The sequence below is a fragment of the Ranitomeya imitator genome, chromosome 2, assembly GCF_032444005.1.
Source record: "Ranitomeya imitator isolate aRanImi1 chromosome 2, aRanImi1.pri, whole genome shotgun sequence".
Lineage (NCBI taxonomy): Eukaryota > Metazoa > Chordata > Amphibia > Anura > Dendrobatidae > Ranitomeya > Ranitomeya imitator.
Genome location: NC_091283.1, coordinates 423277755 through 423293750, shown reverse-complemented (window position 1 = coordinate 423293750; position 15996 = coordinate 423277755). Strand labels below are relative to the sequence as shown.

General features: G+C 43.6%; 1 protein-coding gene across 1 annotated transcript in view; it reads right to left on the bottom strand.

The window, feature by feature from the left end:
• LOC138664264 (adenosine deaminase-like) overlaps window positions 1–12541 on the bottom strand; it is a 49051-nt gene extending 36510 nt beyond the window's left edge. Inside the window, exon 1 of the mRNA XM_069750802.1 lies at window positions 12321–12541. Coding sequence (XP_069606903.1) covers window positions 12321–12443 — 123 coding nt within the window. The 5' untranslated portion in view covers window positions 12444–12541. The remainder of the gene's footprint in view (window positions 1–12320) is intronic.
• Between the last annotated feature and the right edge of the window lie 3455 nt (window positions 12542–15996).

The window sequence follows — 15996 nt, the reverse complement described above, 5'->3', positions numbered from 1 at the left end:
TCCTTTATATAACTCCGAATAGCGGCGTGTTCTGGCACAGATAAATTGAACAATCGGCCCTTAGGAAACTTACTACCATGAATCAAATTAATTGCACAATCGCAATCCCTATGAGGAGGTAGGGCACTGGCTTTGGGCTCATCAAATACATCCCGATAATCCGACAAAAACTCTGGAACTTCAGAAGGAATGGAAGACGAAATAGACAAAAATGGAACATCACCATGTACCCCCTGACAACCCCAGCTGGACACAGACATAGATTTCCAGTCCAATACTGGATTATGAACCTGTAGCCATGGCAACCCCAAAACGACCACATCATGCAGATTATGCAACACCAGAAAGCGGATATCCTCCTGATGTGCAGGAGCCATGCACATGGTCAATTGGGTCCAATACTGAGGCTTATTCTTGGCCAAAGGCGTAGCATCAATTCCTCTCAATGGAATAGGATACTGCAAGGGCTCCAAGAAAAAACCACAGTGCCTAGCATACTCCAAGTCCATCAAATTCAGGGCAGCGCCTGAATCCACAAATGCCATAACAGAATAGGATGACAAAGAGCAAATCAGAGTAACAGACAATAGAAATTTAGACTGTACCGTACCAATGGTGGCAGACCTAGTGAACCGCTTAGTGCGCTTAGGACAATCGGAGATAGCATGAGTGGAATCACCACAGTAAAAACATAGCCCATTCCGACGTCTGTGTTCTTGCCGTTCAGCTCTGGTCAAAGTCCTATCACATTGCATAGGCTCAGGCCCATGCTCAGATAGTACCGCCAAATGGTGCACAGCTTTACGCTCACGCAAGCGTCGATCGATCTGAATGGCCAAGGACATAGACTCATTCAGACCAGCAGGCATGGGAAACCCCACCATGACATCCTTAAGGGCTTCAGAGAGACCCTTTCTGAAGATTGCTGCCAGGGCACATTCATTCCACTGAGTGAGCACAGACCACTTTCTAAACTTCTGACAATATATCTCCGCTTCATCCTGACCCTGACACAGAGCCAGCAATATTTTCTCTGCCTGATCCACTGAATTAGGTTCGTCATAAAGCAATCCAAGCGCCAGGAAAAACGCATCAACATCACGCAATGCCGGATCTCCTGGCGCAAGGGAAAATGCCCAGTCTTGAGGGTCACCACTAGGGTTGAGCGACCTTGACTTTTTTAGGGTCGAGCCGGGTTTCGCGAAACCCGACTATCTCAAAAGTCGAGTCGAGTGAAATCGGCCGATTATGGCGAAAAGTCGAGGATCGACCGAAACACGAAACCCAATGCAAAGGCAATGGGATTTTTTTTTTTTTCTTTTTTTTCTCTCTCTCTCTCTCTCTCTCTCTCTCTCTCTCTCTCTCTCTCTCTCTCTCTCTCTCTCTCTCTCCCCTCTCTCTCTCTCTCTCTCCCCTCTCTCTCTCCCCTCCGTCCGTCCCTGAACTGAAAAGCTGGTGTTACACAGTGCAAATCGCTACAGCGCACAAGCGACAACATGGCGATAGGCGTCCACGCCCCTAGGACCCTAAGACTCTGCCCACGCCCCTTCATTGGCTGAAAAAAATGGCGCCAAGCGCGTCATACGAAACGCGACTTTGGCGCGAAAGTCGCGTACCGCATGGCCGACCCCACACAGGGATCGGGTCGGGTTTCATGAAACCCGACTTTGCCAAAATTCGGCGACTTTTGAAAATGAACGATCCATTTCGCTCAACCCTAGTCACCACGTAACAAAGAAATAATGATCTTTACTTGTTGAACAGGGTCACCTGAGGAGCGAGGTTTCAAGGCAAGAAACAATTTACAATTATTTTTGAAATTCAAGAACTTAGATCTATCACCAAAAAACAAATCAGGAATTGGAATCCTAGGCTCTGACATCGGATTCTGAACCACAAAATCTTGAATGTTTTGTATCCTTGTAGTGAGATTATCCATCCAAGAGGACAGACCTTGAATGTCCATGTTTACACCAGTGTCCTGAACCACCCAGAGGCAAAGGGGAAAATAGAGACAAAACACACTGCAAAGAAAAAAAAAATGGTCTCAGAACTTCTCTTATCCCTCTATTGAGATGCATTAGTACTTTGGGCCACCTGTACTGTTATGACCTGGTGGTTAAGAGCACACGGAATGACCTGATAGTTACTGATAATAAGGACGAGCTCTGGGACGTGGGAACTCTGCTGACCGCAATCCCTAATCCTATCAAACACACTAGAAATAGCCGTGGATTGCGCCTAATGCTCCCTATGCAACTCGGCACAGCCTAAGAAACTAGCTAGCCCTGAAGATAGAAAAATAAAGCCTACCTTGCCTCAGAGAAATTCCCCAAAGGAAAAGGCAGCCCCCCACATATAATGACTGTGAGTAAAGATGAAAATTACAAACACAGAGATGAAATAGATTTAGCAAAGTGAGGCCCGACTTACTGAACAGACTGAGGATAGGAAAGGTTGCTTTGCGGTCAGCACAAAAACCTACAAAAAGACCACGCAGAGGGCGCAAAAAGACCCTCCGCACCGACTCACGGTGCGGAGGCGCTGCCTCTGCGTCCCAGAGCTTCCAGCAAGCAAGACAACAAATTAAATAGCAAGCTGGACAGAAAAATAGCAAACCCAAGAAATACAAGCTGGAACTTAGCTTCTGATGGGAAGACAGGTCACAAGAACGATCCAGGAGTGAACTAGACCAATACTGGAACATTGACAGGTGGCATGGAGCAAAGATCTAAGTGGAGTTAAATAGAGCAGCAGCTAACGAATTAACCTCGTCACCTGTGAAACTCAGAAACACCCACCAGAGGAAGTCCATGGACAGAACCAGCTGAAGTACCATTCATGACCACAGGAGGGAGCCCGACAACAGAATTCACAACAGTTGGAACAGTGAGTATTTGTGTTGGTTTATTATTATTTTTTTTGCAGGAGATTGAGGGCGTTGCATGGATTAGGCGTAACAATAAAGATGGCAAACTGTGTAGTGTTTTATTTCATTAAGATACTTTATTGTGGCTGTGTGTTTATTTAACCCTTTAAGATCTATAGGATTAGTAATGGATAGGTGTCTTACTGCAGGGCAGTGGGAAGAGAGGGGCTAAGTGCCGGAATTGCCGCATCTTAGAAATGTGCCATTTCTGGGGTGGCTGTGTGCAGGTGTTTGTAGCCAGGGGGGAGCAATATCCATGGTCCCTTCCTAGGCTATGAATATCAGCCCGCAGCTGTCTGCATAGCCTTTTCTGTCTATTAATTATATGGGGACCCCACGTCGCTTTTTGGGGGGGTCCTCCTATTTTAATAGCCAGTAAAGGCTAAATATACAGCTGCTGGCTGATATTAATAGCCTGGGAATCTCCATTGGTATTAACCCCTTCCTAGACTATAAACATCGGCCCCTAGTCGCTGGCTTTCCCTCTCTGGCGCAGAAAATTGTGCAGGAACCCACGTTATTTTTTTTCAATTTTTTTTTTATTAAACAGATATTGCGTTTAAGGCTGGGGTCAAACTTGTGAGAAACTCGCACGAGTCTCGCACCTCAATACCCGACACTGCCGCGGGCACTTGGGACCAAAGTGTGTGACTGCATGTATTTCTATGCATCTGAATGCTCCGGTCCCAAGTGCTGGCGGCAGTGTTGGATATTGAGGTGTGAAACTCGTGCCAGTTTCTCACAAGTGTGACCCTGGTCTAATGCAGATTTTGTGTTTGTGTGTCTTTATTTAACTGTCTATGTACCATTTTATTATGTTTATTACTAAACATCGGGCTTGGTAATATCTATCTATCTATCAACCTACCTATAGATAGATCTATAGATAGATAGATCTATAGATAGATAGATAGATAGATAATAGATAGATAATAGATAGATCTATAGATAGATAGATGATAGATCTATAGATAGATATATGATAGAGCTATAGATAGATAGATATGGGATAGACAGATATATCTCTAGATAGATGATAGATCTATAGACAGATGATAGATCTATAGATGGATCTATCTATCTATAGATCTTTCTATCTATCTATAGATCTGATAGATCCTTCTATAGATCTATCATCTATCTATAGATCTATCATCTATCTATAGATGTATCTATCTATCTATAGACCTATCTATCTATCCCATATCTATCTATCTATAGATCTAGCATCTATCTATCTGTCTATCTATTATCTACAGTGCCTTGCGAAAGTAATCAGCTCCCTGGAACTTTTCAACCTTTTCCCACATATCATACTTCAAACATAAAGATACCAAATGTAAACGTTTGGTGAAGAATCAACAACAAGTGGAACACAATTATAAAGTTGAACGAAATTTATTGGTTATTTAAAATTTTTGTGGAAATTCAAAAACTGTAAAGTGGGGCGTGCAATATTATTCAGCCCCTTTAGTTTCAGTGCAGCAAACTCACTCCAGAAGTTCATTGTGGGTCTCTGAATGTCCTAAATGCCTAATGATGATAAATATAATCCACCTGTGTGTAATCAAGTCTCCGTATAAATGCACCTGCTCTGTGATAGTCTCAGGGTTCAGAGAGCATCATGAAAACCAAGGAACACAACAGGCAGGTCCGTAATACTGTTGTGGAGAAGTTTAAAGCCGGATTTGGATACAAAATGATTTCCAAAACTTTAAACATCCCAAGGAGCACTGTGCAAGCGATCATATTGAAATGGAAGGAGTATCATACCACTGCAAATATACCAAGACCCAGCCGTCCCTCTAAACTTTCATCTCAAACAAGGAGAAGACTGATTAGAGATGAAGCCAAGAGGCCCGTGATCACTCTGGATGAACTGCAGAGCTCCACAGCTGAGGTGGGACAGTCTGTCCATAGGAGAACAATCAGTTGTACACTGCACAAATCTGGCCTTTATAGAAGAGTGGCAAGAAGAAAGCCATTTCTCAAAGATATCCATAAAAAGTGTTGTTTAAAGTTTGCAACAAGCCACCTGGGAGACACAACAAACATGTGGAAGAAGATGCTCTGATCAGATGAAACCAAAATCAAACTTTTTGGCAACATTGCCAAACGATATGTTTGGTGTAAAGGCAACACAGCTCATCACCCTGAACACACCATCCCCACTGTCAAACATGGTGGTGGCAGCATCATGGTTTGGGCCTGCTTTTCTTCAGCAGTGACAGGGAAGATGATTAAATTGATGGGAAGATGGATGGAGCCAAATACAGGACCATTCTTGAAGAAAACCTGTCTGCAAAAGACCTGAGACTGGGACGAGATTTTTCTTCCAACAAGACAATGATCCCAAACATAAAGCAAAATCTACAATGGAATGGTTCACAAATAAACGTATCCAGGTGTTAGAATGGCCAAGTCAAAGTCTAGACCCCAATCCAATCGAAAATCTTTGGAAAGAGCTGAATCATGCATCATAGAAAAATTAGTTGGCGCACCACAATGATATCAAATAAATAAATATATATTGGGGGTGCAAAACAATGGCTAATACGCAGAGCAGATAATAAACAAGAAAAGAAAAGCCACTATAATGTATGCACACCACCAAAAGTGGTAATAAGTCACACAAGCAAAGGATATATCTGTCAATAGCAAAACCCTGTCAGGCTGCAGCTTACCCACAGCAAATAATCCTCCTGGTATGTAATGAGTAGGGCACATGCAAATATGGCCAAATAATTACCCCAAATAGGAAAAAGGAGCACGGCTGTCACCCGTCCTGAGCAAAAGAGGGGAACTAGCTGCCGCAGCATGTTCCCCTCTTTTGCTCAGGACGGGTGACAGCCGTGCTCCTTTTTACTATTTGGGGTAATTATTTGGCCATATTTGCATGTGCCCTACTCATTACATACCAGGAGGATTATTTGCTGTGGGTAAGCTGCAGCCTGACAGGGTTTTGCTATTGACAGATATATATTTTGCTGACCAGGACAGGGCGGCTTTGCCAGTAATTATTTGTGTATACTATTTCATTATCTGCCATATTTGATGCATGTTTTCCACTACTATATGGAAGTATTGTGTATTGGGCAGTGTTGGGCACACGTATATGGAGGGAGTTTTGTGTGTATGGTTTTAATTGTTTTTATATGTTACCAATAAAGCTTGTGTGACTTATTATAACTTTTGGTGGTGTGCATACATTATAGTGGCTTTTCTTTTCTTGTTTATTATCTTTGGAAAGAGCTGAAAACTGCGGTTCACAAACAATGTCCATCAAACCTCACTGAGCTCGAGCTGTTTGCCAAGGAAGAATGGGCAAGAATTTCAGTCTCTCGATGTACAAAACTGATAGAGACATACCCGATGCGACTTGCAGCTGTAATCGCAGCAAAAGGTGGCTCAACAAAGTATTAAGTTAAAGGGGCCGAATAATATTGCACACCCCACTTTTCAGTTTTTGAATTTCCACCAAAATTTAAAATATATAACCAATAAATTTTGTTCAACTTCACAATTGTATTCCACTTGTTGTTGATTCTTCACCAAAAATTTACATTTGGTATCTTTATGTTTGAAGCATAGTTTGTGGGAAAAGGTTGAAAAGTTCCAGGGAGCCGAATACTTTCGCAAGGCACTATATTTATCTTTAGATCTATCTATCTACTGTATTTTTCAGACTACAAGACACACTTTTTCCCTCCCAAAAAAGGGAAATTAGGGGGTGCGTCTTATAGTCGTAATGCAGGCTTACCCGCAGTGGTGTGGTGGCGGCAACAGAGGTGCGGCGGCATAGGTGCGGTATGGCGTGCGCAGGGTCCCTTCCACTGGTGAGGTGACACAGCGGCCCGGAATGCAATGTGAGCAGCAGAGCTGGGTTAATCACCGGTTTATCGGTGGCGGCAGTCATCTTCCTGAGGCCGCGCGTGCACAGATGGCGTGCTCTGCTTCCCGGGGCTTCAGGAAAATGGCCGCGGGAGGCCGCGCGTGCACAGATGGAGATCGCAGCAGCCATTTTCCTGAAGCTGCGTTCGCAGATTTAGATCTCAGCTTCAGGAAAATGTCCGCAATTTTTCCTGAATACACTGATACGTGGGGGAAAACTACTGTTTGGGTGCACAGTATGGCTAGGAAGGGAAGAAGCATTGTTTGATTTTTAGAGCGCAAAATAGGCTGGAATTGATAGCGGAGGCCATGTCACATTTACAGGGCCTTTGATGTGCCAAAACAGTGGAAACTTACAAGGAACTTACTTAGAGGTGTAGTGAGAAACCTTGAAGCACAGGTACTTCACAGAATTTTATAATGTTGAGCCGTGAAAATGAAAAATATAAATTTCTCCCGCAAAACGTTGTTTTTGTCATAAGTTTTTCATTTTCACGATGGTAATGTAAAGGGCTGTGTGGTGGAACCACTGTACCAGAGCCCAAATAAAGCCAGGAGGGGGGTAACTAGGAGCCCTTCCTAATATGACCTCAGATACACAGCAGCGACCAAGGAGGTGGACCAGGTGCATCAAATCGCTTTTTATTGTAAAAACGCCATATTATTAGAGCTATAATTTTTCTGTATTTCTGCTGACAGTCATGTGAGGGCTTGTTTTTTGCAGGACAAATTGATGTTTTCATTGGAACCATTTTCGGTCACATAGCATTTTTTGATTGCTTTCTGTTCTGATTTTTGTGAGGCAGAATGAATAAAAACCAGCAATTCATGAATTGATTTTTTTTTTGTGCCATTACATGTGTGATAAAATTGATAAGGTAGCTTTATTCTTCGGGTCAGTATGATTACAGCGTTACAGCCGCATTCCTATAATTTTTTTTATATTTTGCTACTTTTACACAAAAATATTTTATAGAAAAAATAATCATTTTTGCATCGCTGATACCAAATATATGTACTTTTTTTTTTTTTTTTACATAAAAATACCTATTTATGGGTATAACATATTTTTATTATTATTTTGTGATTTTTAAAAAAATATTTTTACTACTTTTGTTAGTTTTGTACTTAGTCCCTCTATGGGACTTTAGCATTTATCACTCTGATGGCTGGTATAATGTATTGCTAGTACTGGTGGAGGGTCTATAGCAACTGCAATCACTCTTTTACAGTCCTGGGTATAAAAAGATAATATAAAAGTGACCTTTGGTATTTTTTAGCATTGTATTTAATTTTTAATCATCGTACTCCATCTAATACGTTGTGTCTACCTTCTAAAATGAATCAATGAGAAAACTACAATAATGTATTAACAGGCAGAATAGGGTGGTTGGGCAGGCGCTCAGGATGGCAAGTAGTATTTTTTTAATTTGCAGGGGTTAAACTACTGTCATTTAATGGGAATCTGTCACCCCAAAATTCGCCTATAAGCTAATGCCACCGGCATCAGGGGCTTATTTACAGCATTCTGTAATGCTGTAGATGAGCCCCCGATGTAACCTGAAAGATGAGAAAAACAAGTTAGATTATACTCACCCAGGGGCGGTCCCGATGCGGTCCGGGTCTGATGGGCGCCGCAGGTCCGGGTCCAGTGCCTCCCATCTTCATACGATAACGTCCTCTCCTTTGCATCCTGCCGCTGCTCCTGTGCAGGCGTACTTTGTCTGTGTAAAGTGTAGCTCCCTCCCAACACACAGTACAGTGCAGCTCCCTCCCAACACATAGTATAGTGCAGACACATGCACACACACACAGTATAAAGTAGCCCCCGAACTCTCACACACACAATAATGCATACACACACTCGCACAATACTCACCCCTCTTAATTGTTCCCCACGCTGCTCCAGGCTCTGCTGCTTCGGTCTCATCGGCTCCACTGCTAGTACAGCATGGCACAAGATGAAGTGATGTCATCGCGCACCTGCTGAGTCACAAGCAGACGGGGTGTGATGGGAGAGGGAGCATCAGCAGACGCTATTTCCTCCATCACTACTTTTAACTGTATTGGCGTCTATGATGCCGATAAGTTGAATCAGCGAGTGGGGGTGGTGGTGGTGGGGGGGGGGGGGCGGTGCATGGCAAACATTTATCTCTATCCCCATACACATCAGAGAGCTCCCAACAGACAAATATCTTTATCCTCATTCATATCAGATATCCCCCGACAGACATTTATTTCTATCCCCTCACCCATACACATCAGATATACCCCAACAGACAATTATCTTTATCCTCATACATATCAGATATCCCCGACAGACATTTATGTCTATCCCCATACACATCAGATATCCCCTGACAGACATTTATCTCTATCCCCTTCCCCCATACACATCAGATATCCCCCCGACATACATTTATCTCTATCCACATACACATCAGATCTCTCCCAACAGACATTTATCTATATCCCCATACACATGAGATATTCCCAGACCTACATTTATCTCCATCCCCCTCCCCCATACACATCAGATATCCCCTGACAGACATTTATCTCTATCCCCCTCCTTCATACACATCAGATATCCCCTGACAGACATTTATCTCTATCCCCCTCCCCCATACACATCAGATATCCCCTGACAGACATTTATCTCTATCCTCATACACATCAGATATCCCCTGACAGACATTTATCTCTATCCCCCTCCCCCATACACATCAGATATCCCCTGACAGACATTTATCTCTATCCCCCTCCTTCATACACATCAGATATCCCCTGACAGACATTTATCTCTATCCCCCTCCCCCATACACATCAGATATCCCCTGACAGACATTTATCTCTATCCCCCTCCTTCATACACATCAGATATCCCCCGACAGACATTTATCTCTATCCCCCTCCCCCATACACATCAGATATCCCCTGACAGACATTTATCTCTATCCTCATACACATCAGATATCCCCTAACAGACATTTATCTCTATCCCCCTCCCCCATACACATCAGATATCCCCTGACAGACATTTATCTCTGTCCCCCTCCCCATACACATCAGATATCCCCTAACAGACATTTATCTCTATCCCCCTCCCCCATACACATCAGATATCCCCGACAGACTTTTATCTCTATCCCCCTCCCCCATACACATCAGATATCCCCCGACAGACAATTATCTCTATCCACATCGGGGCGGACGCGCTACCGCAGGACTGACAACACTCCCCCCACCGTCTGGAGCAGGTGATTATGCAGATATCATTTAGGTACTATAGGGCTTTGGAGCCGTGTATGCTACAGACTATGGGGGCATGGGGATACTTTGGGTAGTAGGATATACTGGATATGAGGTCTGTTGTGCAGATGTAAATTCCACATGACTAAGCGAGGTTTCCCTGTGGGCAGTGATTGGGCTAGGGGTCATTATAGATCTGTATTAGTTCCATTTGGTTAGTCTGGGTGCCTACATTGTCCCAATATATGATCGTGTGTTGTCATATATATCCTGTGGGTGTGCGTTTTATGTATGATGGTATCTTATGGGTGGGTGTGCTTTCCCTGTATTTTACACTGTGATCATATGCTTTTATATGGTTGTTATTAAATAAAGTTTGGTATTTTTTCATATTTTGGCCTTTTGATCATCTTTCTTTTTGTTCTCTATCAGATATCCCCCGACAGACTTTTATCTCTATCCCCCTCCCCCATACACATCAGATATCCCCCGACAGACAATTATCTCTATCCACATACACATCAGATATCCGCTAACAGACATTTATCTCCATCCCCCTCCCCCATACACATCAGATATCCCCTAACAGACATTTATCTCTATCCCCCTCCCCCATACACATCAGATATCCCGCGACAGACATTTATCTCCATCCCCCTCCCCCATACACATCAGATATCCCCTAACAGACATTTATCTCTATCCCCCTCCCCCATACACATCAGATATCCCGCGACAGACATTTATCTCCATCCCCCTCCCCCATACACATCAGATATCCCCAACAGACATTTATCCCCCTCCCCCATACACATCAGATATCCCCCGACAGACATTTATCTCTATCCCCATACACATGAGATACCCCCCGACATATATGTATCTCTATCCCCATACACATCAGATATCCCCCGACAGACATTTATCTCTATCCCCATACACATCAGATACCCCCCGACATATATTCATCTCTATCCCCATACACATCAGATACCCCCCGACATATATTTATCTCTATCCCCATACACATCAGATATCCCCCGACAGACATTTATCTCTATCCCCATACACATCAGATATCCCCCGACAGACATTTATCTCCATCCCCCTCCCCATACACATCAGATCTCTCCCAACAGACATTTACCGTATCTCTATCCCCATACACATCAGATATCCCCCGACAGACATTTATCTCTATCCCCATACACATCAGATATCCCCCGACAGACATTTATCTCTATCCCCATACACATCAGATACCCCCCGACAGACATTTATCTCTATCCCCATACACATCAGATACCCCCCGACATATATTTATCTCTATCCCCATACACATCAGATACCCCCCGACATATATTCATCTCTATCCCCATACACATCAGATACCCCCTGACATATATTTATCTCTATCCCCCTCCCCCATACACATCAGATATCCCCGACAGACATTTATCTCTATCCCCATACACATCAGATACCCCCTGACATATATTTATCTCTATCCCCCTCCCCCATACACATCAGATACCCCCTGACATATATTTATCTCTATCCCCATACACATCAGATATCCCCCGACAGACATTTATCTCTATCCCCCCCCCATACACATCAGATATCCCCCGACAGACATTTATCTCTATCCCCCTCCCCCATACACATCAGATATCCCCCGACAGACATTTATCTCTATCCCCATACACATCAGATACCCCCTGACATATATTTATCTCTATCCCCCTCCCCCATACACATCAGATACCCCCTGACATATATTTATCTCTATCTCCATACACATCAGATACCCCCTGACATATATTTATCTCTATCTCCATACACATCAGATACCCCCTGACATATATTTATCTCTATCTCCATACACATCAGATATCCCCCGACAGACATTTATCTCTATCCCCCTCCCCCATACACATCAGATACCCCCTGACATATATTTATCTCTATCTCCATACACATCAGATATCCCCCGACAGACATTTATCTCTATCCCCCTCCCCCATACACATCAGATATCCCCCGACAGACATTTATCTCTATCCCCATTCACATGCACACTCGGCTCAGATGTGTCGCTGATATCTACAATGCAGTATTACTCAGAGCCTTCAGATCACTCACATGGTAAAGAAAGCATGTTGTCTAATAACACTCTAGATATAGAATAATTGATGTCACATAAAACCCTGGTGGACACTATTCTTGTGTATTGAGCTTTTCCTACCTTTGGCTTGTTAAACACAGTGAACGAGGTTTCCATTCTTGTAACACTCCAGTGTCTACTATGAACACGGAAGTCATTAGATGGACCTTGGCCAGTAACTGTCTCTGTGTTCTGTTCAGACATGCCAACATTGCTTAACTGTTTAAATTGCTTCTAACTTGTTTATCCCTTTCTATATTTCCTAGGTTGGGTTCACATCTACTTTTGAACCTTCACAGATTCATTCACATTTTTCCAGCACAGGGGCGTATCTGGAGGATGGGGGGGGGGGGGGGGGGGGAGGGGTAGCCGGGGCATGTGCCCCGGGTGCATCCGACAGGGAAGTCGCTGTCGGGCCGCTTAATGTGGCAGTCGGAAGTGTCTACCCCTGCATTCTGCCACCCGGACTGGGATTCGGCAGTTCTCTAAGCTGGTTGTCAAGCTGACAGCCGACACAGTGAAGCTGCAATGCGCCACCTTCCAGGGATCAATTGTAATCGCGTCTAACAGACGCGAGTAAAATTGAGGCTCTGACCGCAGAGTCAGAGCAACTCTAGCAAAGTGATCATGACATGTGATCGCGCTGCTGACGTCACTCTCTGGCACGCAGAAGAGAGAAGAGGCTCCTGCGGTAAGTGCTCCTGTGGCTGTGGAGCTGAAGACACCGAAAATTCAGCGTGGGGTGGGTGTGTGTATTGTATATGTATGTGAATATTTATTCAGTGTGCGTGTGATTTGTTCAGTGTGCGTGAGGGCTTTATTCAGTGTGTGTGTGGGGGTGGTCAGGGATTTATTCAGTGTGTGTGTGTGTGTGTGGTCAGGGATTTATTCAGTGTGTGTGTGTGGGTGGGTTAGATATTTATTCGGTTCTGTATGGTTAGGGACTTATTCAGTGTGTGTGTCCCTGTGTTGGGGGGTTGGGATTTATTCCGTGTGTGTGTGTGGGGGGGGGGGTAATTTACTCAGTGTGTGTGTGTGTGTGGTTAGGGATTTATTCAGTGTGTGTGGGGTTTTATTCTGTGTGTGTGTGGGGGGGTCGGGATTTATTTTGTGTGTGGGGGTCAGGCATTTATTCAGTGTGTGTGGGTGTAGGTGCAGATTTATTCAGTGTGGGTGTGTCTGTGTGTATTTATTCAGTGTGTGTGGGGTATTTGTTCAGTCAGTGTGTGTGTGGGGTGACTGGGTTCTAAAGGAGAAACACAGTGTGAGAATACAGTGTGAAGAGGTGGCCCAGAATGTAAAAGAGTGAGGGCAGTGTGGAGACCATGTACCATAAGAAGGACAGTGTAAGGGTCATATTTTGGGTTGGGAATAGTGAGGGGAAATTATTTATTTAGGGGCTTAGCTTAGGGCAGATATTTTATTAAGGAGCATTATAATGACACTACTATCTTTGAGGGCGTCGTGTCAGAATGTGCTGCAGACCAGAGAATATGGAAGTCTGCAGAAATGAGCTCTGGGTGATAAGAGTCATCATACCATCTGGACAAGATGAAGATGATAAGAAAGAGATGACTCCAGAGACAAAGTAATCTATTAGGTACCTGAATATAAATGTTTTTTGTGACACTGACTAATTCTCATATTGTTATGTATGTTAGGGGCATTAAAGGGGTTGTCAAAGTTTGTGATGAGTCTGCAGTCATTCTATGTGACTGCAGACTTCTGAATTCTCACAGTGTGCACAGCACGCTGTCAGGATTCTCTGGTATTGGCGACTTGCATACATGTGGTCACTTGTTGACTAGACATGTGTGTCCTCATTCAATTAGAATGAATTGACCGAGGCCAGACAAGTCTATTCGGAAAATGGCCAGAAGTATACAAATCACATACTTGTGCTGACTTGACGGTCCACTCTTGACACGGGCAAGGGAGAATCCTAAAAGTGTGCAGCGCTTGCACTGTGAGAATTCAGAAGCCTGCAGTCACATAGAATGACTGCAGACTTTCATATCAAACCTGGATGAGCCCTTTAATTATAAAATGAAGTCCTGCAGTCAATCCTAACAGCGTGTACTATTCTTGCTGTCAGGATTCAGCTCTGCTTTCAGCAGTCATCAAATGGCCGCTACACTCATATGTGATTTTCATACTTACTGTCATGTGACAATGATGTGCTCTTCCTGATTCTTTCAGTTCTTCACTGAACATTGAGAGAATTAGGAAGAGCAGCTCGTCGGCACGTGACTAAGTGTCAAAATCACATATGTGCTGGGGGGGGGGGGGGGGGGGTGGATTCTTGCCCCGCAGGCCAGAAAACCTAGATACACCTCTGGTCCAGCATACTGTTTATGGCATCAGGCATTGCTTAGTTTTATTTTTTATAGAGAAATGACAGATAGCCAATTTAGTCCATCAAGAGCCGTTGGTGTTCTTCGTGTGACGGATCTGACACACTTTTCTCTCACCCTATGACAGAATAGAAACTTGTTTAGAGCACATGTGAATCAAGCCTTAGAGGGGTTGTCCAGGCTTGAGGTTGTCTATGTGTCTCCAAACTTGTGAATCCTCACATCATGCGCACTGTGAACGCTGTCAGGATCTTCAGGTGTCGGAAGCGAGTGGTCATGTGGCCACGAGGCCACGAATATGCATACTTAAGACTACATTCTGACTAAACGTGTCCGGCCTTGCTCAATTCACTTGTACTCAGCGAGGCCACGCACATCAAGTCATGTATGTAAATTGTAGACTTACTGCCACGTGCCCTCCCACTCCCGGAGAATCCTGACAGGGCGTATGCTGTAAGAATTCACTAGTCTGCAGGCACATGCATTTAATGTGATCGTACCGGAAGCGTGCCACTAATCGCGCCCATGGGCATCCGTGTTGCCGATGGGTTGGCAGGACTACCTGGGGTCTGCAGCAGACCCCTGTGGTTGTCATTGCCAGATAGCTATGAGCACTGCCCAGCAGTCGGCGCTCATAGCAAGTGAGCATTTCTGCTACAAAAGTAGGGCTGCAGCCCTGCCCTATGAAGCACAAGCAATCGGGTGATCGCAGATTCTAATCTCCCATGGAGACTATTGAAGCAAATGAAAAGTAAGAAAAAAATGTTTTTAAAAATATTAAAAAATATAAAAGTTTAAATCACCCCCATTCAAAATAAAACAATAAAAAAATACACATATTTGGTATTGCCACGTTTAGAATCACCTGATCTATCAATATATAAAAATAATTAATCCGATTGGTAAACGGCGTAGCAAGAAAAAAAGTCAAAACTGCAGCATTTTTTTGGTCGCCGCAACATTGCATTCAAATTTAATAACAGGTGGTCAAAATGGTATCAATAAAAACATCAGCTCGGTGCGCAAAAAATAATCCCTTACGCAACCCGAGATAACAAAAAAATGGAGACGCTGCGGGTCTCTTAAAATTAGGCAATTTTTTAAAAAACAAACTTTGGATTTTTTTTTGCCACTTAAATAAATAAGAACCTATACATGTTTAGGGTCTGTGAACTTGTAATGACCTGAAGAATCATAATGGCATGTCAGTTTTAGTATTTGGTGAACATGGTAAAAAAAAAAACCCCTGTGGAATTGCATTTTTTTGCAATTTCTCCGCACTTGGAATTTGTTTCCCATTATCCAGAACATGATATGGCAAAACCAATGATGTCGTTCAAAAGTACAATTCATCCTGCAAAAGACAAGCCCTCACATGGCCATATTTATGCAAAAATAAAAAA